Genomic DNA, 26,986 nt, shown 5'->3' with positions numbered 1-26,986 from the left:
GAATGGCAGTAGGCAAGTGAGCCTGTCGTTATCATCACAAATCCGTAACAAGCACTTTACATTGGAAACAACGTATGGGGACCTCTCCATGCTGTTTCTCGGATAACGCTAAGAGACATGCTATTTTAAAACAATCTTATTTACTGCATGTACAGTATTTACTTCAATATTCGTATACAATGCAGAATACCGTAGCGAAGCACGGGTACATTTGCTAGTCTACAATAAATCACAAAAACCTAACATGTTACAGACATGAAAATTGATATTTGGAATCCCCTTTAAAAACAAAAGAACACAAATATTCCTTTTCAGAAAAACCACTTAAGGGGGAGGGATGTGAAAAGAAGTGATCAAGGAGTTGAATTATTTATGTCAGGATACATAAATCTCAAAAAATGAATTACAGATTTTAAAATTGGTACAAATCTCCTTTAAAAATGAACACACTTTCTTGTAAAAGCCACTTAATGGGGTGAAAAGAATAAAAAAAGCAGGTGATTTTTAAAAATATTTTCTTCTTCTATCGCTTTACACACACCGGTGGGGTTGCGGGTGCGAACTGCGTAGCACATGTGGATTTGACCCTGTTTTACGGCTCTATGCCCTTCCTGACGTCAACCGTATGTGTAGGGATGTAATTTATACATCTATACTAATATTACAAAGAGGAAAATTTTGTATATTTGTTTGTAACGGATAGACTCAAAAAATACTGAACCGATTTTAAAAATTACTTCACCTATAGAAAGCTACATTGCTAGTGAGTAACATGGGCTGTATTTCATTTTCAAAACAATTCGAGGCGGGGTGAAAGGGGGGGGGATATAAAAAAATATTAAAATAATAGGCTAATATAGGCGAAATCGAATTTGTCGTACAAGGACGAGACAAAGCTCATTTTAAGTCCCTTGACGCAAAGAACAAAACTCAGTAAACCCTACGGGTCCGTAAACAATGTTTTAAGGCCCTAAAACCAACCGCTGTGGAGGTGTTGGAACCACACTACCCCTGCTCTAGGAATCGTATAAAGAAACGAATGGCCGTAACCATGGCAACGTCAGCTCCAGGATTCTACAACAGCTAGATTATGCATTACGTTTGGGCATAGCTGCCAACTAAAATTGATACTCATATGACTTAGTATCTGGAAAAAATAAACTATTGGATAAGACGCTCATAGCACTCCTTTGGGCGGGGATGGATAGGGAGTGAAGTATAAAAATAAAAGCCCCGGAGATCTCCGTAGTACGGCGACCAGCGGTTGCCGACGGGCCTCCGTTTTTACCTACTGGCTTAGGTTTCAGCATTTTGTGGAGTCTTTTACCTATAGTTTAGACTATTTTCTATCAAATCATGGAGTAGTAGTAGCACTGATGTTATTAGTGCCGATATTTTGGTCCACTTTTACGATCATTGTAACCACGAAAACAACCTATATACTGTACACAATTGTTAAGATGGTGCGCCCATGACTTGAATAAATTTCTCAACATTTATACTCAGATTCATTATATGATGTGCGACATGAGTGAAAAGCCCTGAGAATTATAATTCTCGATAATTATAGTACTTTTTATGCAACGCGTATATCCTTGATCATTTGTAATAGTTACGAAATGTCGGATCAAACAAATACATTCAATAATATTTATATTTGTGGTACTATCTAGCGGAAGTGTACTTACACTAAACCTGCAGCTTTGTGAAGGGAGCATGTATATCTAGGTGAGAATGAAGGAAAATCATGGTAGCAAAAGATCTTAAGAGGTCGACGCTAATTAAGAACTAATATTTAGAGGCCCCATGAAGAAAAGAAGAAGATACTTGCACTATAATTCCAAACATGACAAATAATTTCTACGTACTTAAGTAAATACACCAGTGATATAAATATCTAAAGAAGTCAGTCACACCGATAGTATGAGTAACTAAAGCCAGTTTCTGATAACCCGTACGAAGGACGGGTACTTCTGCTAGTTGACTATATTTAAGACAGAGAACGTTTGGTTAACTAGGTGACCTAGTTTATTTTTAACATTTAGTTAGTTAGGTGGCCTATTTTGTACAAACATTTCGTTAATTAGGTGATCTTTTTTATGTAATATTTAGTTCATTAGGTTACTACATTTTTAACTATCTTTTAGCTAATGTGCTCTATTTTCATTTAGCTTTTAACTGATTATTTATTTACTGCGTATCTAATTAGGTGACATATTTTGCTCCTAAATTCACTATATAGCTCCCCATGTGACAAGGTATTTCTGATCTGTGAGTAATAGAGCAATGATGTGGCTTTGTTTACGCAGGGCCTCAAATTTCACCAAACAAAACATGGAGAGGCGATAGTTAATTAAAAGCCAGTCAGTTAATTAACTAACTATTAGATAAATGTAGATGATTTAATTAAATGTTTGAAACAATTTAACTTAATTAACTAAACATTAGAAACAAACTAGGTCATCTTGTTAACTAAAGTTCTGCTCTTGCTGAGGTTATTTTGGATGCTGTTAGGGAATCCTCACACGAAACCTCGACTATCGGCACAGCAATGTAACACCCTAGTCGTTTGTTGTAAGGTTTTTGCACTCTATATCAGTTACTTTTAACCCTTACCTCCTGCAGATGCACCAGGAGATTAGCAGGCAAGGTTTTCGAGGATCTGCTTGACTTCAGTGAATTAATAGCGAGACAAATGGCAGAAGATGGGACAATCAACCAGAAGATCTCCTTTTCGAACAAATAACTCTTGTTGTAAAGATCTATCATGCTAATAAATGCCACCTCTATCATCTGCAGCTACACCAGGAGATGCGCAGGTAAGAATATGAAGCTCTGATTGACCTCGATGAATGAATACTAAGACAAATGGCAGAGGATGAGGGCAATCATCCCGAAGACCTTTTCGGACAGAACTCGCTTCAACGATAATGGTGTTGCGAATTCATTGTAGCATACACAATTGGAGTTTAGGGGCACATCATCAAGCAACAGTGGCAGTTAATTTTAGAGAAAACTAAATGAGCAGTCCCTTGCACATGACCCCTCAAAGAAATGCAGACTGCAGCAGATATTTGCTTCTCGTCACGCCTGAAATGCTGCCTTTCTTTGGAGATTTTCTAACAGGGGTGTAGCCATGCAATTGCAACACAATAGAGCTCCACCGTATAAATAAGAAGTTATCTGCGTTCACTTGAATGTTACACAGTCTAGTCAATGGATCGGTAGGAGAGGAACTGTCACCTATCTCGGTAGATTACCGGATTGTGTCTGGATGTCCGATACCAACTCCTATATAGAAACTGTGTCATGTGATTGGAAATATCGCCACCTCACATTCGGAGAAAGGTTTCTGCAGCTCGGAGACTCAGTTCTAGGTGGAGTTTCCTGTATACAGTAGAACACAGATATTGGATGGAACGTCGGAAAGGAACTGCATCACCAAGTGAAAGACTGAATTGGGTTACCAAAACATCTATGTCAAAGAAGAACTACATCCTGACAGTGATCAACCCTACACGGCGTGGAAGACTTCAAACCGCATGAGAGTGGATGCACTACAAAGCAAGAAGACATGCAAAACTGGAGCCTCATACCAACTGATGTGGATGTGGAATGCGAGCATGGTGCTGTGCAAGAACCAGATATAACATCCCCGCACAGTTCAAGATACTGTACACGCTAGTGATGTTGCCATATACGCTGCTACGGTTTGAGAACTGTTGTTTGCTTTGATAAAGATCACCAAGGATATCCCGGAGAACATTTGATACCTCGTGACTGTTGTCTGTAAATCCGTTTCACGAACTTCCTTATCAAACGGTCCCTGAGTCACTGAAAACGAGTATATGAGACAACAATTGTAAGAAATAATGGGAGATGAAAATATCCCCACTATCCATTTCAGTATGTGCAAACATTTCTTTCTTGGTCAGTGCACGCATTTAGGAGCTCTATTTCTCCCAAATACACGGCATGATGTCTTTATAAATGTGAATACAACGTAGTCTGTAATGTTACTCATGCAACAGCAGGACCTGATGGTTGTAGATTGACTTTATGATGAGTGGACAGACCTACCAGCAATGGGATAGGAAACTCATAATTGGTACAATCTCGTAAGTTTTTGATCAGTATTGTTATATGGGGAGCATACTGAGGTAAAATAACATAGCAGTGACGAACATTATGCTGACTATACACTACATAATTCCTGTTCATAACCTTTTCAGTACACTAACTTCTACCTAATGTAAACACTCTATACTATCTACAATAATAAAGTAAAACACTTGTTGGACCTAAGAATGTGAAGGGAGTTGATGTCTCAGAGCCACTGTACGTAATTTAAAGCTTTACTTACCCAGCGTCTGTTATCTTCAGGTCTTGCAGATAGATGTCAAATGTCTCTATATCAGCAATGATATCCAAGAACAATTTCAGGTTCTTTATCTTACCCTGGATACTGCCCTTGGGACCAATGTTCATGATTTGAGCAGCAAAGTCATAATCCAGCTGAAAGAAAGGATACATATAATTACAACCTTTCATAATTTACTTTCTATCTGTTCGTACATGAAAAGAGATAGAACGGGGTTTTCTCTTATCTTTGTAAGAAGTTCTTCAGTCTATTGTTAATTGAAGCAGTGAACAATTAATATGGAAAAAGTATGGATAGATTCAGTACTAGCTTTTGACGTCGCCTTTGTTCAAGTATATTCCTAGCTAATTGGTTCACAGCAGATTTCATACTCTCAAACTGGGTCTTGCACCTTTCGTTGACGAGTTCGTTTTTGTGCAGTTACATACAACGTATCTTATAAATATCTCCAAAGTTTTTATAAGGAATGAGGGCATATGACGCTGTTGATGGTGTTTCGTCTGTCGGACGGTGACGTTAAACGTTGAGCAGACACCTTGGACAGGAGTAGGCTATGTGCCGAAAGCAGGTTTCACCCTCACTACCAACATTTCATTATAATCTCACTTCCAGACGCGCTGGTCACCCACGAGCGTCAAATAAAATGACTAAGAGACGAATATGTCCTTGGACAATCCTGGCACTAACAGCCATACGATAAATTAATTAATTAATTAAATACATGAAAAAAATGAAAATCCACATCCTGTTTCCAGTCATTCCACCGGGACAACAAATGAAGCCCCCCATCTAGAGGCTAGGATAGGAATTGTGCCGGCTGCCGAAGCCTGTCGCACTCCTCTGGGCCAATAATTAATGAATGAGAGGTGAAATGAAATGATATTGGAGAATGTTGCTGGAATGAAATACGGCAGAGAAACCGGAGTACCCGGAGGAAAACCAGTCCCGCCTCCGCTTTGTCTAGCACAAATCTCAAATGGAGTGATCGGGATTTGAACTACGGAACCCAGCGGTGAGAGGCCGGCGCGCTGTTGCGTGAGCCACGGAGGCTCTATATAAATAAATAAATAAATAAATAAATAAATAAATAAATTTAATTAAATAAATAAATAAATAAATAAATATATAAATAAATAAATAAAAATATATCAAAGATTAGAGATACCAGAAGGGACAGAGCACGTCTGAATTAATAATAGTCGGTCGGACCCAGGTCTATTAGTCGTGTGAAGAAATACGAACTACATTACACAGAGTTGTTTAAATAGGAACAACTACACTTACCACTATTCAAATACGAAAATAACCTCCGACGGTTTTCTGAAAATGATAGGAGCATGCCTCTCCCACCTGGTGCACAAAGAACAACCATGACGTTACCAAAATGATGACGAATATGGTGTCTCGTGACTACGTTGGCGGCATATGAGCAGCTGCAGGCAGATCTTAGCGTTATCAACCAGTGGACTCACGATCGAGTTGTTACAAAGCCAGTCACTCACAGGACTATGTCGGCCTAAGTCTCTCAGAAAACATTAATTTACACCATTATTGTTTCAAGGAACGTGTTGCACAAGGACTAAATGAAAAAGGTGAAGGAAACACGTTAGAGGAAGAATGGACAGTCGTGAAGAACCAGGTTGGTAGAGCTGCTGAAGAAATGTTAGGAAGAAAGGAAAGATAAACTAAGAATAAATGGATAACATAGGAGATACTAGACCTGACTGATGAACGACGAAAATACAAGAGTACAAACATGAAGAGGGCAGAAAATAATACAGGCGATTAAAGAATGAAATGAATAGAAAGTGTAGGACAGCTAAGGAAGATTGGCTGAAGGAGAAGTGCATTGATGTTGAAGGTTGTAAGGTCCTAGGAAACGTAGATGCTGCATACAGGAAAATCAAGGAAAATCAAGGAAACCTTTGAAGAAAGGAAATCTAGGTGTATGAATATAAAGAACTAAGATGGAAAACGACTTCTAGGGAAAGAAGACGAGCCAGAAAGGTGGCAGGGACATATCCAACAGTTGTATGAAAGTAAAGACGTAGATGATGTGGTTCTGAAAAGAGAAGAAGCTGTCGATGATGAAATGGGAGACCCAACTTGGAGGCCAGAATTCATCAGAGCTTTCAGAGAGCTGAATAGGTACGAGGCACCTGGAACTGATGACATTCTCTCTGAATTACTGCCTTAATAGAAACCAGTATGGCGAGGTTATTCCATTTTGTGTGTAAGATATGTAATACAGGAGAAGGCCATTCTATTTTAAGGAGAATGTTGTTATACCTACTGTATTTCCAAGAAACCAGGTGCTGACAAGTGTGAAAACTACCGCAGCATTAGTTTAGTATCTCATACTTAAAAAATGTTCGCAGCTTTCATTTACGGAAGAATAGAAAGACAAGTTTAAGCTGAGTTGATGGTATGTCAGTTTAGATTCAAAAGAAATGTAGAAACACGCGAAGCAATCCCGAATTTTACGCCTGATCTTAGAGAATCAAATTAAGAAAAATAATCCCACATGTATGTCATTCGTAGATCTAGAAAAAAACATTCCATAATGTTGATTGACCCAAGCTATTGGAGTTTATGAAGGCAATGTGGATCAAATACCGAGAGAGAAGAATTATCTACAATATGTATAAAAGACAGTCTGCAGTGTTAAGAATCGAAGACTATGAAACAGGATCAGCAATTAAGAAAGGAGTAAAGGTAGGGCTGAAGTTTGTCCTCCCTCTTTTTTAATGTTTATTTAGAACAGACAGTAAAGGACATCAAAGAGGAATTTGGAAAGAGAATCACAATCTAAGGAGAGGGAAACAATACCCTGAGATTTGCTCATGATATTGTTTTATCAGAGACTGCAGAGCATCTGGAGAAATGTTGAATGGTATGAACGGAGCCTTGGGTAAGGAGTACAAGATGAAAATAAATATGTCAAAAAAAAGTGATGGAGTGCAGTCGAACGAAGTTAGGTTATGTAAGTAATATTAGATTAGGAAATGAAGTCTTAAAGGAAGTACTTGGGTAGTAAAATAACTAACGATGGCAGAAGTAACGACATAAATAGACTAGTACAAGCAAAGGAGAGCTTTCTTAAGAAAATAAATTTGCTCACTTGGAAATTGATATAGGTATAACGAATCAATGTATGTTATTTAAACGAACATCAGTATCTAACATTCAATATACTCGTGGTTTAAGTAGACCGTAAACAGGCAAGAAGCTTTTAGATTCGCATATTCGTAAGCTTTGTTCCTGACGATCGTCGACGACGTATTTGGAGGCAATCTGGTCAGGCTTCACATCTCAGTTACTCGGTCCAACACATGCAGCAAGGGGGTGATTCCATGATGTTTTGGGGTGGCATTATGTGGAGCCACCATACGACACTCCTAGTCATGCAGGGCAATGTCACGGCTGTACGATACAAGGAAGACCTACTCCGACCCATAATGGCACCGTATCGCGAGCGCTTTGGAGGAGAATATGTCTCAATGGACATAATGCGCGCATCCATTCTCCGGATCGCGTTAATGACTTCCTTCGTGATCACGATATCGCTCTACGAGAGTGGAATCTGTATGTTCAGGACATGAACCATACTGAACATGTCTGGGATGAATTAAACAAGGCGGTTTATGGACGTCATTACCCGCCACACACTCTGCGAGATCTACTCCCAATCATTGTTGAGGACTGGTGCAATTTGAACTAACATTACCTTCATTAATCAGTGGACAATATGCCAAGACGAATTCAGGCATGCAAGGGGACGTACTACCCGGCATTAAAGATACTTCTTGGTGAATACAGTGTTTAGAAACTCAAATTGAGAAGGAAACCCTGTATTGTTGTAAAGGCTCTCATTTTTTGTTTTGGCAATAAGTAATGCTTGAATGGTACCTATGTATACGGGCAGTATGTTTCCCTTTCGTATTTTATTTTGTAAGGAGTCGGAAAATCTTTGGTCCTAAGTGATGTAGAACGTTTATTATGTGCGTATTTCGAAAAACTGTAAGTTAAAACATTGGTGTAAAGCATTATTTCCAATTTTTTAAAATATTGTGAACTTTTACCTTGAGAAAAATAATAACGGAAATAGTCGTGATTAGTGCATTTTTCACAAAATTGCAAATATCTAAAAAAACATGTTCTATCTAAGAAACTACAATTTGCGTTCATTTATGCCTCACATATTTTAACCATACGGGCTATGATCCCAAATAATTCCACAAATTTAGATTTTTAGTGCAAAGTCCATCAACGTCGAACATCGCTGGCATGGATATATTGTTCAATCATGGCCGATGATGGTCGTTGTTGTTGAGTTTGTTTCCTTTCGTGGTCTCCAGCCCATATTTATCCTGAATATGATGAAGATGACCATCGAATTAAGAAGGAAACGTGAATAAGAAGAAGATGAAGAAGGTGGAGGGAGTCATCAAAGGAAGGGTAAATGGAAGGATCCTTTGACCTCGAACGCCCTAATATTGCACTAATTGTAGTTAATTGTGGTGTGTTCTGTCACTTCAGCAACCATTCAACTCCGCTAGATGGCATAACTGCAGCAATAGTACAAAAGCATTATATAGACCCTAGTTGGTGTTAATACAGATAACTCCAATGAAAATAACTTTGTTTATTTCAAACCAATTGCTGGTACAGATCTCTCAGATATGTGTAATAGGCTATATCTGACGTGGCCTTCAGTGAGGACTTGGTAATTGCCTTCATGTAGTGAGTTAAACAATAGGTATTTCAGTCAAATTATAATTCCATCAGCGTGTTGTTTTCTTTAACATAAATTGTTTAGGCCTATGTGATCCTTCCTGCGAAGTGTCATAATTCATCGATGGAAAGGAAGTCTTTATATGGTGGTATATGAAATAATTTGTTACCTATTTTCGTAAGATATAAGTCGATTATTCTGTACCCAAGATTCTAGTGGAACGACATCACTTTGCATCATTATTTCGTACCAGCCTCTCCTTGAGTTTGTATGTGATGTACAAGTATCATCAGAAAAAAATGTTGAACATATATAGTCACTGTGCGAACAATATCAGATATCTGAGACAATGTCCTTCCTATCCATTACTTCCCTTATAAATGGCCACGCCTCCCAGCCACACATGGATATGCAGTCCATCAGAAAAATGTTCATTTTGTTCATTTTCATATGCTAATGTTTAAAAGAAAATGAACCTTTCCGTACTGCACTGCAAAAATGTATGTTTGCTTAACATATTTACGCAGGCCTACCATATAAGGTATTTAAGGTTTCTTTTCCTTTACACTATAGCATAAAAAGATGAACATAACGAAAATTGTTTTAAGGGACTGCATATCCAAGTGTGGCTGGAAGGCGTGACCAGTTTTAAGGAGAATAAAGGATAGAAAGAGAATTTACGGATACGGGGTATTGCACCAGTAGCGACGATGCAGTTCTTATTATATTATGTACATAAAAAGTGAAAAAAAGGAGAAAATACCACCAAATGTAACCTTGTTGCACACTAGAAAGGCTGTATTTTTCATATAAATAAAAGGATCTCTAATTATCCCCTTTGATAGAATTAGTCTGAAATAGAAACTGACCCGTTTGTTCAGTGTTTCCTGAAAATACTTTCTTCAAGACAGTTGCAGTGTGTACCTTAGTCTTCTTTATTCTAATATATAGGTAAACTAATAAATGATTTTCACATGACACACTCACCAGGACATTGTCAAAGCCTAGCTCGACCTGAATGTGGAGAAGTCCATGACTGTATTCAAGGGTAGCGTCCCCGGAGCGATGTAGCATTGAGAGTCCGCTGAGAGAGCCTTCCTTAAGCATCAGTTCTCCGTGCCAAGTGATTCCCAGAAGGTCTTTCTGAAATAAAGGGTACAATAATCACTATAATGTACGAAGAGCCGCTTTTTGCTAACATATTCAGAGGCACTTTCTTACCGTACTCGCAAATATTGGTTATATGCTCTGTTACCTGCATTTATTTATTTATTTATTTATTTATTTATTTATTTATTTATTTATTTATTTATTTATTTTTATTTATTTATTTATTTACTTTGGCAGTGGCGAAGTTAGGGCTCATGACCCTCTCTTACACTTAACCACATAATTAATTTACAGATAATACATCTATAAAAGAAATGTACTATTCTATCATAAAATCAGAGATAAGCTAAAAATTACAGATTTGGACAACATATAATGAAGAAAGGAACCAGAGTTCAACAAATAAAATAAAATAAATTTAGGAGCGTAAAGATAATGAGAAAGAGACGGAGTCATAATGAAGAAGTAAGATACAAACTGGAAAAATAAGCGATGCTTAAAGAGAACACAAAAAGTAATAAAGTAAATGGAAATATAAGTATGGCCATAAAAGCGATCTATATAATAATAATAATAATAATAATAATAATAATAATAATAATAATAATAATAATAATAATAATAATAATAATAATAATAACCTATATATAAGTCATTGTATGTATGTGGGTGGGTGGGTGGGTGGGTGGGCGGGTAGTTTGGTGGGTGGGTTTGTACCACACCTCCTCCCAAACCATTGGAGCGATATCAACGAAATTTGATACACTCATGACTTGGTATCAGGAGACAAACCGCGTGGGGGTAAGACATCCCAAACACCCCTGTGGGGGGGGGAAGGGGGTCATATATAAAAATAAATGAAAATAGTGTCGAATCCATACTTTTCGGGGCCGGTGAGATGAATAGTGACACTCCAATTTTTTTAAAAAGTCCAAGTTCAGCCCCCTTTGGGGTGGGGGCGAGGGGGGAGTGATATAGACAAATAATCGAAAATAGTGTCGAATACGTAGTTTTCGGGGTCGCCAAAGTGAATAGCGACACTCCAGATTTTTAGTATCAGGAGACAAACCACGTGGAGGGAAGACACGCCAGGAACCCTTAGGGGCGGGGGGCGAGGGGGTCATATATAAAAATAAACGAAAATAGTGTCGAATCCATACTTTTCTGGGTCGCTGAGATGAATAGTGACATCCCGGGAATTTTTTAATTCCAAGTTCAGCACCCTTTAGGGTGGGGGGGAGGGGGAGTGATATATAAAAATAATCGAAAAGAGTGTCGAGTACTCTTCGGGGTCGCTGAGATGAATAGTGACACTCCGGACTTGTACTATCAGGAGACAAACCACGCGGGGGTAGGGCCCATGAACCCTTAGAGGTGGGTGACAAAGGGGTGAGATAAAAATCATCGAAAGTAGTGTCGAATGCATACTTAGATGAATAGTGACACCCCGGGATTTTTTAAAGTGCAAGTTCTGCCCCTTTTGGGGTGGGGAGTAAGGGGGTGAGATATACAAATAATCGTAATTAGTGTCGAATATATAGTTTTCGGGGTCGTCGAGATGAATAGTGACACTCCGGATTTTTAGTATCGGAAGACAAACCACGTGGGGGTAGGACACCCCAGGAACCCTTAGGGGCGGGGGGCGAGGGAGGTGAGATATAAAAATCATCGAGAGTAGTGTCGAATACATACTTTTCGGGGTCGCTGAGATGAATAGTGACACTCCAAATTTTTTAAAAGTCCAAGTTCAGCCCCGTTTGGGGTGGGAGCGAGGGGGGGAGTGATATATACAATCGAAAATATTGTCGAATACATAGTTTTCGGGGTCGCCAAAGTGAATAGCGACACTCCGGATTTTTAGTATCAGGAGACAAACCACGTGGGGGTAAGACACCCCCAGGAACCCTAAGGGGCGGAGGCGAGGGGGGTCATATATAAAAATAAACGAAAATAGTGTCGAATGCATACTTTTTGGGGTCACTGAGATGAATAGTGACACTGCGGAATCTTTTTTTTTTTTTTTGCTAGTTGCTTTACGTCGCACCGACACAAATAGGTCTTATGGCGACGATGGGACAGGGAAGGGCTAGGAGTGGGAAGGAAGCGGCCGTGGCCTTAATTAAGGTACAGCCCCAGCATTTGCCTGGTGTGAAAATGGGAAACCACGGAAAACCATTTTCAGGGCTGCCGACAGTGGGGTTCGAACCTACTATCTCCCGAATACTGGATACTGGCCGCACTTAAGCGACTGCAGCTATCGAGCTCGGTGCGGAATCTTTTAAACCAAGTTCAGCCCCCTTCGGGGAAGGGGGCGACATATATAAAATTATCGAAAATAGTGCCGAATCCATAGTTTTCGGGGTCGCTGAGATGAATAGTGACACTCCGGATTTTTTTAAGGTCCACGTTCAACCCCCTTTGGGGTGGGGGATGAGGGGTGAGTATATATAGAAATAATAGGAAATAATGTCGAATCTACAGTTTTCTGGGTCACTGAGATGAATAGTGGCACTCTGGATTTTTAAAGTCCAAATTCAGGCCCCTTTGTGGTGGGGGGTTAGAGGGGAGTTAGATATAAAAATAATCGAAGGTAATTTCACATCCATGGTTTTAGGGGGCACTGAAATGAAGAGTGATACTCCGGTTGTCGTTTAAGTCCAAGTTGATCCCCAATTGCCAGGCGGATGAGAAGGAGTCAAGAACAGAAAATATCCAAATGACCGAGATTAAGGATGTTTTTTGTACGTTCCAGTATAACTGTCAGCAGAACTTGATACAAAATATTACCTACTACCTGAAAGAAATACTGAGGGGGAACGACACCCCTAGAAGCCTTAGATAAGTGGACGAAATGTAATTATGACTGAAAATGACCGTTATTAGTGTTGAATCCATACGTTTCGGGGCTACGGGAGCGATTTCAAACAAACTTGGTCACTTATGACTTATTATCAGGAGACAAACTGCGTGCAGGTATGACAACCCTAGCACACCTACGACGGAGTGAGATGTAGAAATAATCGAAAATAGTGTTGAATCCATTCTTTTCGTGGTCGTTGAGATGAATAGCAACGCTCCAATTTTTTTAGAAGTCCAATTTCTGCATCCTTTCGCATAGCGGTGAGAAAAACTGGAAAAACAAAATTTCGAAAATGACCGAGAGAATGGACGCTTGTGTGTATACTGGACCTACTGTCTGGTAAAGTATACCTTAGGGGTAAGAGACTCCTAGCCTCTAAATTAGGGGCGAAATGTAAACATTAACCGAAAACGGCCGAATTTTGTGTCTAATCCATAGTTTTCGGGGTCGCTGAGATGAACTGTGACACTCTGGATGCCGTTTAAGATAAAACTCAGTCCTAATCGGCAGGCGGCTGGAAACTGGCCAAAAATAGAAAACGTCCAAAGGGACAGAGTTTAAGGATGTATGTGTGTATGTTCTAGCATATCGCTCAATCTAACTTAGTATACACATGACTTACTATATAGAAAACATTACTGTGGAGGTCAGATACACCTATCCCCCGCTGGTGTTGGGGAATGAGAGGGGCTGACGTGCAAAAATAAGGAAAATAACCAATATTAATGTCGAAATCCATTGTTTATGTGTCGCTGATACGAACTGTGACGCTGTGGATATCGTTTAAGTCCACGTTCAGCCTCCATCGAGGCAGGAGCTGAGAAGGGCTTAAAAGTAAATAGTATAAAATGACCGAGATTAGTGTTTACTCGATAATTCAATAATCTAAAACTTGAAATCAGATACATCTAAATAACTCTAAAACTACATAATAATTCGTAAAATCAACATCTCAAAAATAATTCTATGAGCATTCATTTCACACTTAACTAACTGGTAACACAAATGTTAAAGGTAAACATTCAAAAACTATCCGGGCAACGCTGGGTACTACAGCTAATAATAATAATAATAATAATAATAATAATAATAATAATAATAATAATAATAATAATAATAATAATAATCACAATCACACAGCCTATCATACATCATCATACACACGAAATAATCAGCGGTATTCAACAGGTAATATCTATATGCAGTCTTAAATTTCGATATTGAGTTTGAGTTCCTGACAGCAGCTGGGAGTGAATTCCAAAGTCGTGACCCAGCGACAACGAAGGATCTGTTATATATTGAAGAGTGGTTGACGGGAATAGTGAGGGAAGTGCCAGATGTAGTGTTACAATTATGGAATGAGGATAATAAATGGAATTTTGAAGAGATGTATTTGGGTAGATTTTCCTTCTGAGTTCGATATATCAACGTAAGTACGTGGAATTTCCGTCGCCTCTCGGGTTTCAGCCAGGAAAGAAATTTGCAGCTAAGGGTTATGTGAGAATTGTAACTCAAGTTAAAAACAAATCGAAGACCAGAGTTCAATGCTCGTTGAAGTTTCATAGTTTGTTCACGGGTCGCATCAATGAGGACAATGTCGCAGTAGTCAAGTATTGGTAGTATCAAAGTTTGGAGTAGTTTTATCTTTACGTCTCGTGGCAAAATGTCCCTATGTCGTTTCAGAGGGTGTAGCGTCACATACATCTTTCGTTAACGACTTCCCGTTCATTCAGATCAGGATTCACCTTTCCCTTTCCATGACAGAATTAAGGAATTTAAACTCAGTAGTTAACACTCTAATACCTTGTTTACAAATATTCACTAGGATTAATATCTAGTATCCATGAATGGTGATCATGATGTCAGGAGAGTCTCTTCAGGATCACAGAAAGTAAACGTATAATCTGATAAACAGTCCCTTAATTGCGTTCTTTGATCCTGTTGTGTACAAAACACTGTTGATTTCTCAGACATGAAATTCGTCATGTCGTCATTACTCACACTGCATTTCTAACATTATGCATCTTAATCATAGACTATTTTATTTTCGGAAACTTTTGAATTTATAACTAATATAATGACATCAAGGATATATGTTCTAAAACTGGGTTCGAAAATCCCCATAATACTTAGTTCATACTCTCTAAAAATTCATATCTAGAACGATAATATTTGATAATTAAGACATAATACGAGCTACATTTAACCACTTTGATCTAAAATGTTTGCTCTCTTATAACATTTAAAAGGATATGTTATTCTACAAATAATTTTCACGTGTTTGAGTGACGTCATCGCATAGCAACTTAACTTGGGATCACTGAACGTTTGATTTCTGAACAGCCTTTTTCTGACAGCCGGTACAAAGGAATAATTTTAATGGAAGAGAAGGACTTCCCTACTCACATCTCTAAACACATCCAAGCTGGCCGAAATTACTCAAATCAAGAGACCAAATTTGAAAAGATATGGCAGTTTAAATCTTCAGAGGCTGATATATCCCACCGTTATTGAGGAAATTCTCACAGAAGCTCACTCGTCGGTTTTGAGGACAACTCTTTTGTTAATCGATAGGCTGAAGATAGTGATGATGTAACAACGGAGGATTAGGAAGAATGATGTCGCGGCGGATCATCTCAAATTACTTGGGAATTTCCTGGATCCTTGGCCGAATTGTCAGCGTAGTCGCCTTCGGCTCAGAGGGCCTCGGGTTCTATAGCCGGTGTGTTGAAGGTTTTAACCCTAAATGGTTATTTCCCCTGGCTTGAGGACTGGGTGTGTGTACTCCCCAACTCACACACCACACGCAACACTACATTCCACTACAAAAACACGCAGTCCGCATACACGGCAGATACCGCCCGTCCTCGCTGGAGGGTTTGCCGTAGAAGGGATGCACCAGGCTAAGAATAGCCACACGAAATTATATTATACTTGGAAATTACACCATATACAATAAATGAGGTCGATTACAATTATATTCCCCAAATTGTGATTCTGCTTAACGAATGGGATACTTGGATTGCTTTCCTTTTTATTGTTCTAATGCCTTATTGAAAGTAGATCGTACGGTAGAAAATTAGCACACACCAGTAAGTTTTTGAATATGTTCTTATGTCTGAACGACACGAACTACTCTATAATTTGTTTCAGGGTGCGATTATTGAAGCTTTTTTTTTTTTTTTTTTTTTTGCTATTTGCTTTACATCGCACCGACACAGGTATGTCTTATGGCGACGATGGGATGGGAAAGGCCTAGGAGTGGGAAGGAAGCGGTCGTGCCTTTAATTAAGGTACAGCCCCAGCATTTGCCTGGTGTGGAAATGGGAAACCACGGAAAACCATCTTCAGGGCTGCCCACAGTGGGGTTCGAACCCACTATCTGCCGATTACTGGATACTGGCCGCACTTAAGGGGGGACGTATGCGATGTTGGGTCAAAAATGCGATTATTTGAAAACAGTGTTATCATTTAGTTAGATAGGTTGACAATATATTTCCAAAGTTTCGTGATGATATTCAGCCTACAAGTGTGTCAAAAGTAAAATTTTATTTCGACGTGCATAAGGCCACGCCCCCTTCGTGGTAGTTATCATGACATAAACTGAAATATTTTGCCCATTTGGACGGGCAAAAGTTGAGACAATTCTTACTGCGCGATCAAGAAGGCTATGACAACTTCCGCTGTATTGCCGTGTGTGAATAACCCACTTCCGCTGTAAACAGAGATGCAAATTGTTGTTGTTGCCAGGTTATAAACCAATTTCTGAAGTGAGCGGAGTAAGTGAGTGAGTTGAAGATGGGAAACCACTCGGAGGCTTACACAGGCTCACAGATAAAGACATACAAAGTCTGCAGGTTTACTATGGAAAGGTCATAAGAGACAATGTTGGAGATGTCAAACCCATGCAAAAAGCAGTGTGGGCAATATTTTTTCACAAGCTCTCTACTGATGAACATGCAATACATCCTCTTTGCAGCATAACCTGGTGCAATAATAAACAAGCACAGGCAGAAGGAAGATCATATAAACATAAACACAATCTTCCTGAAGCTGTAATGAATGCCATCAAGCCCATATTCCGGATTCTAGCACACCCAGATCTGTTAAAAAAATGCACCCATGGCAAAACTCAAAACGCGAATGAGAGTTACAACCAGTTTATATGGAAAAGGTGTCCAAAAACAACATTTGCTGCTTCTGACGTTGTTAAAATTGCTGCATATGATGCATGTTTGGTGTTCAATGATGGAAATAACGGAAGAATCAAGGTCCCTGAAAGGCTTGGTTTTGATGCTGGTGCTTACACGCGGACATTTCTGGGAAAGATAGACGACCAACGCATTGCTACTTTTGAACTATCAGGTGAAATGCTCATCAAAGAGTCCAGGCAAATGAAACAGGTGAAAAGGAGAAGTTTAGAAGAGTCACAAGAAGAAGAGGAATATGGTTATGGCCAGCATTAGTTGCTTGTTTCTGGTAAATAACATTTCAAATTTTCTTTCTTCATTTTCCGTAAATTACATATTGCAACATATACGGAACATTTTCTCCTAAACTAATAGGGCTATTCTACTGAAATTTGGTACAGTTATTTCAAATAACTAGGTCTACAATACCCTAAATAAATCTGAAAGAAATTATATTTTATATATACCTATAAAAGAGGTCAATTTTTTTTTTCTAGAATTGCAAATATAATTTATAAAAAACAAAAACATTCTGACTAATTCTGTTCGAGAGAATTTTTCAACTGCTTTCTTACAGTCTATATACAAAAGTTCAAGTTCATAGCAAAGACAGTTTTTGAGTAAATGTTCCTTACATCATGACAACATTTTCAAATTTTGAATTTTCAGAATTTTAAAAATATTAAATATTATCTTTTCATATTGGTGGAAAACATTCCTCTGGCACCTATTTATGTGTATACAAAGTTTGGTAAAGCTAACTCTAAAATGCCCCGAGTTATAATAAAAATGCTGTTATACTGTAATATCGCATACGTCCCCCCCTAAGCGACTGCAGCTATCGAGCTCGGTCGATTATTGGTGATGATGATGCTTGTTGTTAAAAGGGGCCTAACATTTAGGTCATCGGCCCCTATTGGTACGAAATGAGATATAAAATTTAAAATTCCAAAACTCTTTCACTGACCTTAATTCAAAACTTGATGGTGAATAATGAATGGGTGAATATGAATTTAAAATAAGCAGTGTATCCAACTCACAACATTAAAAGTTGGTCACCCCTTTTAGTAGCCTCTTAAGAGAGTTAGGGGATACTGTGGGTTTTTTCTTCGTCTGCGTCCCCCACCCACAGTGGTTTGTTCGTTAGGTCCGCGAGAACTATTTTATTTCGCTCAAGTCCACCGGCAAGCTGGTTAAAAGCCCCCTATCCGCTACCTGGGAAGCTCCACATGGGAGTATCAAACTCTTCACCTGCTACGACAGCGTAGTAGGTTCGTGGCGAATATTTGAACAGAGATCTATATATATAAAATAACAGGTCCTGACTGACTGGCTGACTGACTGACTGACTGACTGACTGATCATCACTGAGCCAAAAAAACTGGACATAAAGAAATGAAATTTTGAGGATACATTTATATTACAGTGTAGGTGCTAGCTAAGGGAGGATTTTCGCGAATTCCATCGCTAAGGGGGTGAAAAAGGAGGTGAAATTTTTAAATGAGGATATCTATATCTCAAAAACTTAAAAGTTTACAGACGTAAAAATTGGTATTTGGAGTCCTTTAAAAACAAATAAATGTGTGTTTCTTTTTCTCGGAAAATCCACTTAAAGGGGGCTAAGGAATTGAAAAATGTGTTGAATTCTTTGTATGAGGATGCTTATATTTCAAAACGTAATATATTGCGGAAGTGAAAATTGGTATTTGAAATCTCGTTATATAATAAAGAAACACGTATTCTTCTGTTTTCGGAAAATCCACTTAAGGAGGTGAAAGAATTGAAGAATTAATTGAATTATTTGTATAAGGGAACTTACATCTAAAAAAATCTAAAGATATTACTGACGTTAAACAGGTAGGTGGAATAACTTTTAAAAATAAAGAATCTCGCATTTTGGAGGGAAAATTAATTTGAGATGGGGGGGGGAATTGAATTATTTTTATGAGGATAAATATATCTCAAAACTGAAGATGTTTGAGTCGCGATAAATAGTATTTGGGAAATAATTTATAAATAAAGAAACACGTATTTTTTGTTTTCGGAAAATTCGCTTAAGGGGGGAATCAGAAAAGAAGTGAAAGACGTGGAATTCTTTTTATAGAGAAATTTATATCTCCAAAACTGAAGGTTACAGACGTGAAAATTGGTATTTGTAATCTCCTTTAAAAGTTAAGAAAACACGCATTTTTGAGTGGAGGGGTGGTGGTGATCAAATTAACGGGCGATGGTGGGGGCGACAAAAAATGGAGTTAATTCTTTTTATGAGGATACTTACATCTCAAAAACGGAAGATGTAAAAAATATGAAAATTTGTGTTTCGAATCTTCTTTCAAATTAAAGCTCCTTTTGTCTTGGGAAAAACCACTTACGGAGGGAGGGCGTGAATGAATTGAAGCATTAGTTGATTTCTTCATATGAGGATACTTATATCCTTAACGATGTTACAGACGTGAAAACTGGTATTTGGAATCTCCTTTAAAAATAAAGAAACACCTTTTTTGGTTATGGAAAATCGACTTAAGGGAGTTTGAAAATAAGCAAAAAAGGAGTTGAATTCCGTGCATGAGGATACTTATATCTTAAAAACTGAAGCTGTCACCGACGTGATGGTTGGTATTTTGAATTTCCTTTCAAAATAAAGAAACACGTAATTTTTGTTTTCGGAAACTCTGCTTAAGAGGGGGGGAGAGGGGTGGAAAGAAGTGAAGAAGAATTTCAATTATTTTTATGAGAATACGTATATCTCAAAAACTGAAGGTGTTAAAGACGCACAGACACGAAAACTGGCATTTGGAATCTCCTTTAAAAATAATGAAACATGTATGTTTTTCCTTTCGGAAAATCCATTTAAGGGGATGAAATTAATTGAAAAAGCGGGTGAATTTTTAAAATTATTATCGGTATATCCACATTATATGTCAAGAACTTAACATGGTAATTCAGGAACAGTTACGTTCTTGTTTCCAGAAAAGGCACTTAACGGGGGGTGAAAGGAAGTTGAAAAGTGAGTTGAATTATTTCTATGAGGATACTTATAACTCAAAAAATTAAAATATTACAGACATGGAATTTGGTATTTGGAATCTCCTTTAAAAATGAAGAAACGTGTATTTTTTCGACTTGAGACAAGACTGTTTCTCACATGTACATTTCTGTGCCACATGGTCGTCTTAGCTCCAAAAGGCATACCTCAAACGTGATTTACAAGGAGTTTCTGGGTTAAATGAATCTCTATTTTCGGTGAGTTTTTATACTTTAGGGACTTTCAGATAATGTCTTAGTACAGTGCTGAGGAACGATTACTTTTATCAAATTATGAAATCGACGCGAGCGAAGCCGCGGGTAACTGCTAGTTTAATATAATTCGAAATGTAGATTGAATACATGTCCTCCTTTGTTCTTTTTTTCATCTCCACTTGTGAAATTCTTTTTTTTAAATATATGAAAATGTGGGAGAGTGAGTTGGAACTTAAAAAGCAGGATTAAGAAATACGAGTTAGTAAAGTTAATTACAATTTCTTTACGTAATGAAATAGTGAAATATTAATTTTCCTCAAGAGATCTCTCATAATTTCTTCCTTCTTTCTTTGGCATGTTTGGTATGGTAGGATATCACTCTGCATGTTTATTGATTTTGTTCGATCACTGAGGGAATGTGGTATGTGTGTGAGTGTGCTTACGCAATCAACTGGGCCAAGGATCAGGCAGAAAAGTCCGTTAACTTTGAGAAAAGCATCATTTTAGTACTGAAATATAAAATCATGATCCTACTTACGAAGCTGACACTCCTGCCTGCATCGGGAACGGGCAGAGGATCTAGACCACTGTTCTTGAAGAACGACCCCAGCTTCACCACAAGAGTGTCGAAGTACTCGTTCATGTTGCCAGTTGTCAGAAGAGAACTGTGCCTGCGTTAGAAAGATTATTTCAATAGTTTGATTCATTCATTTCCAAATGTAGAACACTTTGTACCGAACGCCGACACATAAACCACAGTAGAGTGGGTAGTCTACCTAGTCCGCCGTAGGGGCTTTCAGTGTGATGCACAAAACAACTACCCGCAATGACGAAAGGTCGAGAAGTTGCTCAATGCTGCAGGGGTTATGTGAGGACCATGTGAATTGCTCAGGGTATACAAGGAATGAATTATGAGAACAGTTATATATATATTGTGTGTGTGTGTGTGTGTTACAGGTAGAGGGCTATTTTGAACATCGGTTGTGATAAAACACGCAATAATATTCAAGCATATTGTGATTTACCTTTGACTTCCCTTCCATACGAATCCGCCTGCCACGTGAGGCAACCCACATAAGCTATATCATTTTACTAAAATACTTTTTTCCAAGTTACCGGCACATTTTCCATCGAGAGGCAATGGTCGACCGATTCGCATACTTTACTCAACGTCGTGGATTCAATCTCGACTGACTTCGCTGGATTTTTTAAGACGAGAAAATTCATGGCAGGTCACGTTGTCCATGCTGTCTCGTAGAAGATTTCCGATTAGCCCGTTACCTGTTTACTCATCCCATTCTCTCCACATTATACTGTAGATTATCTACATAGAGATGCGTTTCGCAGGTTGCAGCGCTGACTGTAATTAACTGACAGTCTATTAGTGCGAAGGGAAAGTAGAATTTGGTACACAAATCGTCTAGTTGGGCGTGGATCAGGAGGCAAAAGGTGTTATTATTATTAAGCAAGCTTTTACTTGTACGCGACAGTTCAAATTGTGATTATAGCACATAGGTATAGGATCAAAACTTTTACGTGGAACCTGAACTATGAAGAAGCGGCTATCCATTTAAAAAACGCTAAATGCATTGACCGGAATTCGCTCCGTGGTCATCTTGATGAGAAGCGAATGATCATACCATGTCCCCTATTTCTCTTCTTCTTGGCCATTTCCTCATTATTTTAGAATGGCTCCGCATACAGATTTGACCTGGTGTTACGGCCAGATGTCCTTCCAGGCACCAAATCTATGTGGAGGGGAGTATTCCATATTACACTTGTCCGTGATGGTTGGCGGTGTGTTGTTTCGTATGTATACATGAGGAGGTGTGTAATCAGACAAAAGCGCCAATACCTAGTTCCCGTCCCAGAGGAATTCACTTGACGCGGCTATCATTAAAGTCCGACGAGGAATCAAACCTGAAAATCTCTGAACAGAAGGTCTCTAAGCATCATGTCCCTAATTATTATTATTAATACTGTTATTATTATTATCATTATTATTATTATTATTATTATTATTATTATTATTATTATTAAACGTAATTACGAGTATTTCTTGTGAAGGAAACAATTTTCTTTTGATGCTCTGACCTCATGATCTGAGATGGTGGGAATTATATATATGCTATGTGGCCCATCAGCGCAGTGCTTTCTACTAGAGGAGAGTCGTATAATATGGAATACCATTTACTTTTGGCAGTATAACTTCTTACAGAAATCAGTTATGAAATATAAATAAATATTGTTTGAAAATTCAAATAATTAGCCAAGATTCTCTATATTTTTAAACTGTAAATTGTTATTGTCTTCACGTCAAAATTATTTCTTTCAAAAAGTTGCACTTGGTGGGTAATACGGAATAGTCGGCTGATATGGAATAGTAGGGTAAATAATATGTTAATTAAAATACAGCTTCAATAAATTCTTTCAGTTATATTTTAGGAATGTTCTTACAGGTGGACGTACAGAAATTTTAAAAAATCGAAAGAATGAAATTGGTAATTAACTTAAATAATAATCTGTATACACTAATTATACAGAGTTTTCTTTTTACAGTCACTTGTTCATTCAGTGACAAAAGTCACAGATGCAGAAACTGAGATCTATAGGTAATTAACTGTTATAATATACCAGGATTAATGCAATTAATTTTAATTGATTTTAAACGTCATTTTACTTTGAAACTAAAACAGTATTCCGTATATCCCGACAACCCATGTTTGAATTAAAGGATTCGTCATGCCATAAACTTTGCACAACAAGGAAGTTACACTAGTGTAGCAATATAAGCAACTCTTGTACAATATGTAACATTGGATTTCCCAGGACTAAACTCAGTTTTAGTAATTGATAAAAGGTTTAAAAGAATTACCTGCAAAAGCTTCTCAAATATGAAAAACAAAGATTCTTGCTCCACGCACTAACCTCACTCACGAGCATGTCGAAACTGAATACAAAGCATCATGAGAACATTTACCGTAATTCGACGAGTTTCCACCTGAGAGGAGTACGTTACAGGCAAGATATTGTGGTATTCCATATTGGCCGACTATTCCATATTACCCGATTCCCTCTAAGTGTACCGCATGCACTAATTATGAATGGGATGCCCGAAAACTGATCCCTCTGTGGGTGGGGCAGTAGAATAACACCAACGGTATCCCCTGTCTGTCTTAAGAGGCGACTAAAAGGGGCCCTAGGGAGCGTGTGTAAGTGACCACGGGCCCTTAGCTGAGTCCTGCCATTGCATTCACTTACTTGTGTCACGCTCCTCACTTTCGCCTATCCTATCCGACTTCATTTGGACAACACATGTTATTTTAAGACCCCGACGACATCAAGTTGCGAGGCCTAGGGAGTTTTTCATTTTCACGCCCTTCATGGCCCTTGTCTTCCTTTGGCCGATACCTTCATTTTTCGAAGTGTCAGACCCCTCCAATGTTTTCTTCTCTGATTAGTGTTAATAGAGGATGGTTGTCTATTTGTACTTCCTCTTAAATCACTGTCTAACAACTGATCTTCACAGGAATATTACTGCCTACAGGTTATTTACGTCAGAATATTAAGAGATAACCGGACAGTCATTCGCTGCATGTTCCTAAGCACTATCCGTTAAATGCTCCCCCATGCGTTAGTAAGCGTCGTTTTCGAACAGGGCCGATGACCTTAGATATTAGGCCTCTTTAAGCAACAACCATCATCATCATCATCATCAACAAGCAGCGTTTTCGAACGCTCAGTAGTGTGCTGGTATTTGATAGTGTATCAATACAGTTACTGTCAACACATCGACGTTGGCTGGTGTCTTTATCAACGACGAATACACAAGGATGATTTTAATCTACGGAGAATCTGAATGGAATGCAGCCGAAGCTTGCAGACTGTATGCGCAGGAGTTTCCAAACAGCCGCTTGCCTTCTATACACTTATTTCTCATTAAAAGCTTATGAACCGTTCAAGGCACATACAGGTATGGTTTTGGTGGAGTGGAATCTCTATACGAGCATAAATTAATAAACTTTTTTTCGGCATCATTTGAGTGTTTATAAATGCACCCTGTCACAGAACGTGTGTAGTAAAATGACTGCTATTTGTTTCACATCCGAAATACAGCTCGTTGTAGCGCTCCTTTGAAAATCAGCGCCTAGGCATCCCATTCATCTTTGGTGCAGGCGGGACACGTATCATTAAAAAATTTGGGGCTAGAGAGCCACCTGGTGTATATATCTATCTTCTATATATATAAAATAACTTGTCCTGACTGACTGACTGACTGACTGACTGATTCATCATCGCCGAGCAAAAACTACTGGACATAAAGAAATGTAATTTCGGGGATACATTCATATTAAGATGTAGGTACTCGTTAAGAGAGGATTTTTGGATATTCCGTCGCTAAGGGGGGTGAAAAGGGGGGTGAAATATTAAAATGAGTGTATCTATATCTCAAAACTTTAAAAGTGTACAGATGTAAAAATTGGTATTTAGAATCTTTTTTAAAAATAAGGAAACACGTATTATTTTCAGAAAATCCCAATAGGAGGGGTGAAAAGGGGTGAAAAAGGGGTTGAATGCCTTCAATGAGGATACTTATATCTCAGAAACTGAAGATATTACAGACCTGAAAATTGGTGTTTGGGATCTCCTTTAAAAATAAAGAAACACTTTTTTTTGGAAAATCCAATTAATGGGGGGGGGGTGAAAAGGGGGTGAATTTTTAAAATGAGTGTATCTATATCTCAAAACTTTTTAAGTTTATAGATGTAAAAATTGGTATTTAGAATCTCCTTTAAAAATAAAGAAACACGTATATTTTTGTTTTTGGAAAATCTCAGTAGGAAGGGTGGAAAAGGGTGAAAAATTGGTTGAATGCCTTTAATGAGTCTATTTATATTTCAGAACCTGAAGATATTACAGACCTGAAAATTGGTATTTGGGATCTACTTTAAAAATAAAGAAACAGGTATTTTTTCGTTTTTGGAAAATCCAAATAATGGGGGCTGAAAATGGGGGTGAATTTTTAAAATGAGTGTATCTACATCTTAAAACTTTAATAGTTTACAGATGTAAAAATTGGTATTTAGAATCTCCTTTAAAAAAAAAGAAACACGTATATTTTTGTTTTTGGAAAATCTCAGTAGGAAGGGTGGAAAAGGGTGAAAAATGGGTTGAATGCCTTTAATGAGGCTATTTATATTTCAGAGCATGAAGATATTACAGACCTGAAAATTGGTATTTGGGATCTACTTTAAAAATAAAGCAAGAGGTATTTTTTCGTTTTTGTAAAATCCAAATAATGGGGGGGGGTTGAAAATGGGGGTGAATTTTTAAAATGAGTGTATCTACATCTTAAAACTTTAAAAGTTTACAGGTGTAATTTTTATTTATTTAGAATCTCCTTTAAAAATAAAAAAACATTTATTTTTTGTTTTAGGAAAATTCCAATAGGAGGGGTGAAACAGGGGTTGAATATCTTCAATGAGGATACTTGAATCTCAGAAACTGAATATATTACAGACCTGAAAATTGGTATTTGGGTTCTCCTTTAAGAATAAAGAAACTTTTATCTTTTGCTTTTGGAAAATCCAAATAGTGGGGGGGGGGGTGAAAATGTTTGGAATTTTAAAATTAGTGTATCTACATATCAAAACTTTAAAAGTTTGCACATGTAAAATGATATTTAGAATCTGCTTTAAAAATAAAGGAACACTTTTTTTCCCCTGTAAATCCCAATAGGAGGGGTTACAAGGGTGAATAATGGGTTGAATGGTTGAATGCCTTTAATGAGGGTACACATAATTCAGGAACTGAAGATGTTACAGAACTGAAAATTTGTATATGGTATATCCTTTAAAAAAGAAACACGTATTTTTTTGTTTTTATAAAATCCAATTAATGGCGGTTAAACAGGAGTGACAAATGGGGGCGCATTTTTTGAAAGACTACATCTACAGAATATCTGAGAAAAGTAGAATGTTACAGACGTAAAAAGTGGAATTTGGAATCTCCTGTAAATGTAAAGAAACATAGGTGATTTGTTTTTGGAAACTCCTCTTAAGGGGAACTAAAATGAGAATTCATACAGTATATCTCAAAAAACTTAACATGTTACAGAAGTGAAAAATGGTTTTTTTAAATCTCTATTAGAAATAAAGAAACGTGTATTTTTATTTTTCGGAAATACCACTTGGGTAGACGGGGGGGGGGGGGATAAAAGTGACTGAAAATGGCGTTGAATTCTTTTAATTAGGCTACTGTTATCTAAATAATGAAGATGTTACAGACGTGAAATTTGATATTTGGAATTTGCCTTAAAAGTAAAGGAACAGCTATTCTCGGAAAATCCAATGAATGGGAAGGGAAGAATTTAAAATTAATTGACTTAATTGTATGAGAATACTAACATCTAATAAAAACTAAAGTTGTTAGGGCCTACAGACGTGAAAATTGGTATTTGGTTCTCCTTT

General features: G+C 37.8%; 1 protein-coding gene across 1 annotated transcript in view; it reads right to left on the bottom strand.

Moving 5' to 3' along the window:
* Nucleotides 1–26,986, bottom strand: part of LOC136876388 (mite allergen Der f 7) — a 37,078-nt gene that overhangs the window by 7,492 nt on the left and 2,600 nt on the right. The window contains exons 2-4 of the mRNA XM_067150302.2: nt 21,055–21,187; nt 10,104–10,259; nt 4,364–4,515 (exon numbers count right to left, since the gene is read on the bottom strand). Coding sequence (XP_067006403.1) covers nt 4,364–4,515; nt 10,104–10,259; nt 21,055–21,187 — 441 coding nt within the window. The remainder of the gene's footprint in view (nt 1–4,363; nt 4,516–10,103; nt 10,260–21,054; nt 21,188–26,986) is intronic.

The sequence above is a fragment of the Anabrus simplex genome, chromosome 1 (genome assembly GCF_040414725.1).
Source record: "Anabrus simplex isolate iqAnaSimp1 chromosome 1, ASM4041472v1, whole genome shotgun sequence".
Lineage (NCBI taxonomy): Eukaryota > Metazoa > Arthropoda > Insecta > Orthoptera > Tettigoniidae > Anabrus > Anabrus simplex.
This window is presented reverse-complemented; position numbering and strand designations above follow the sequence as displayed.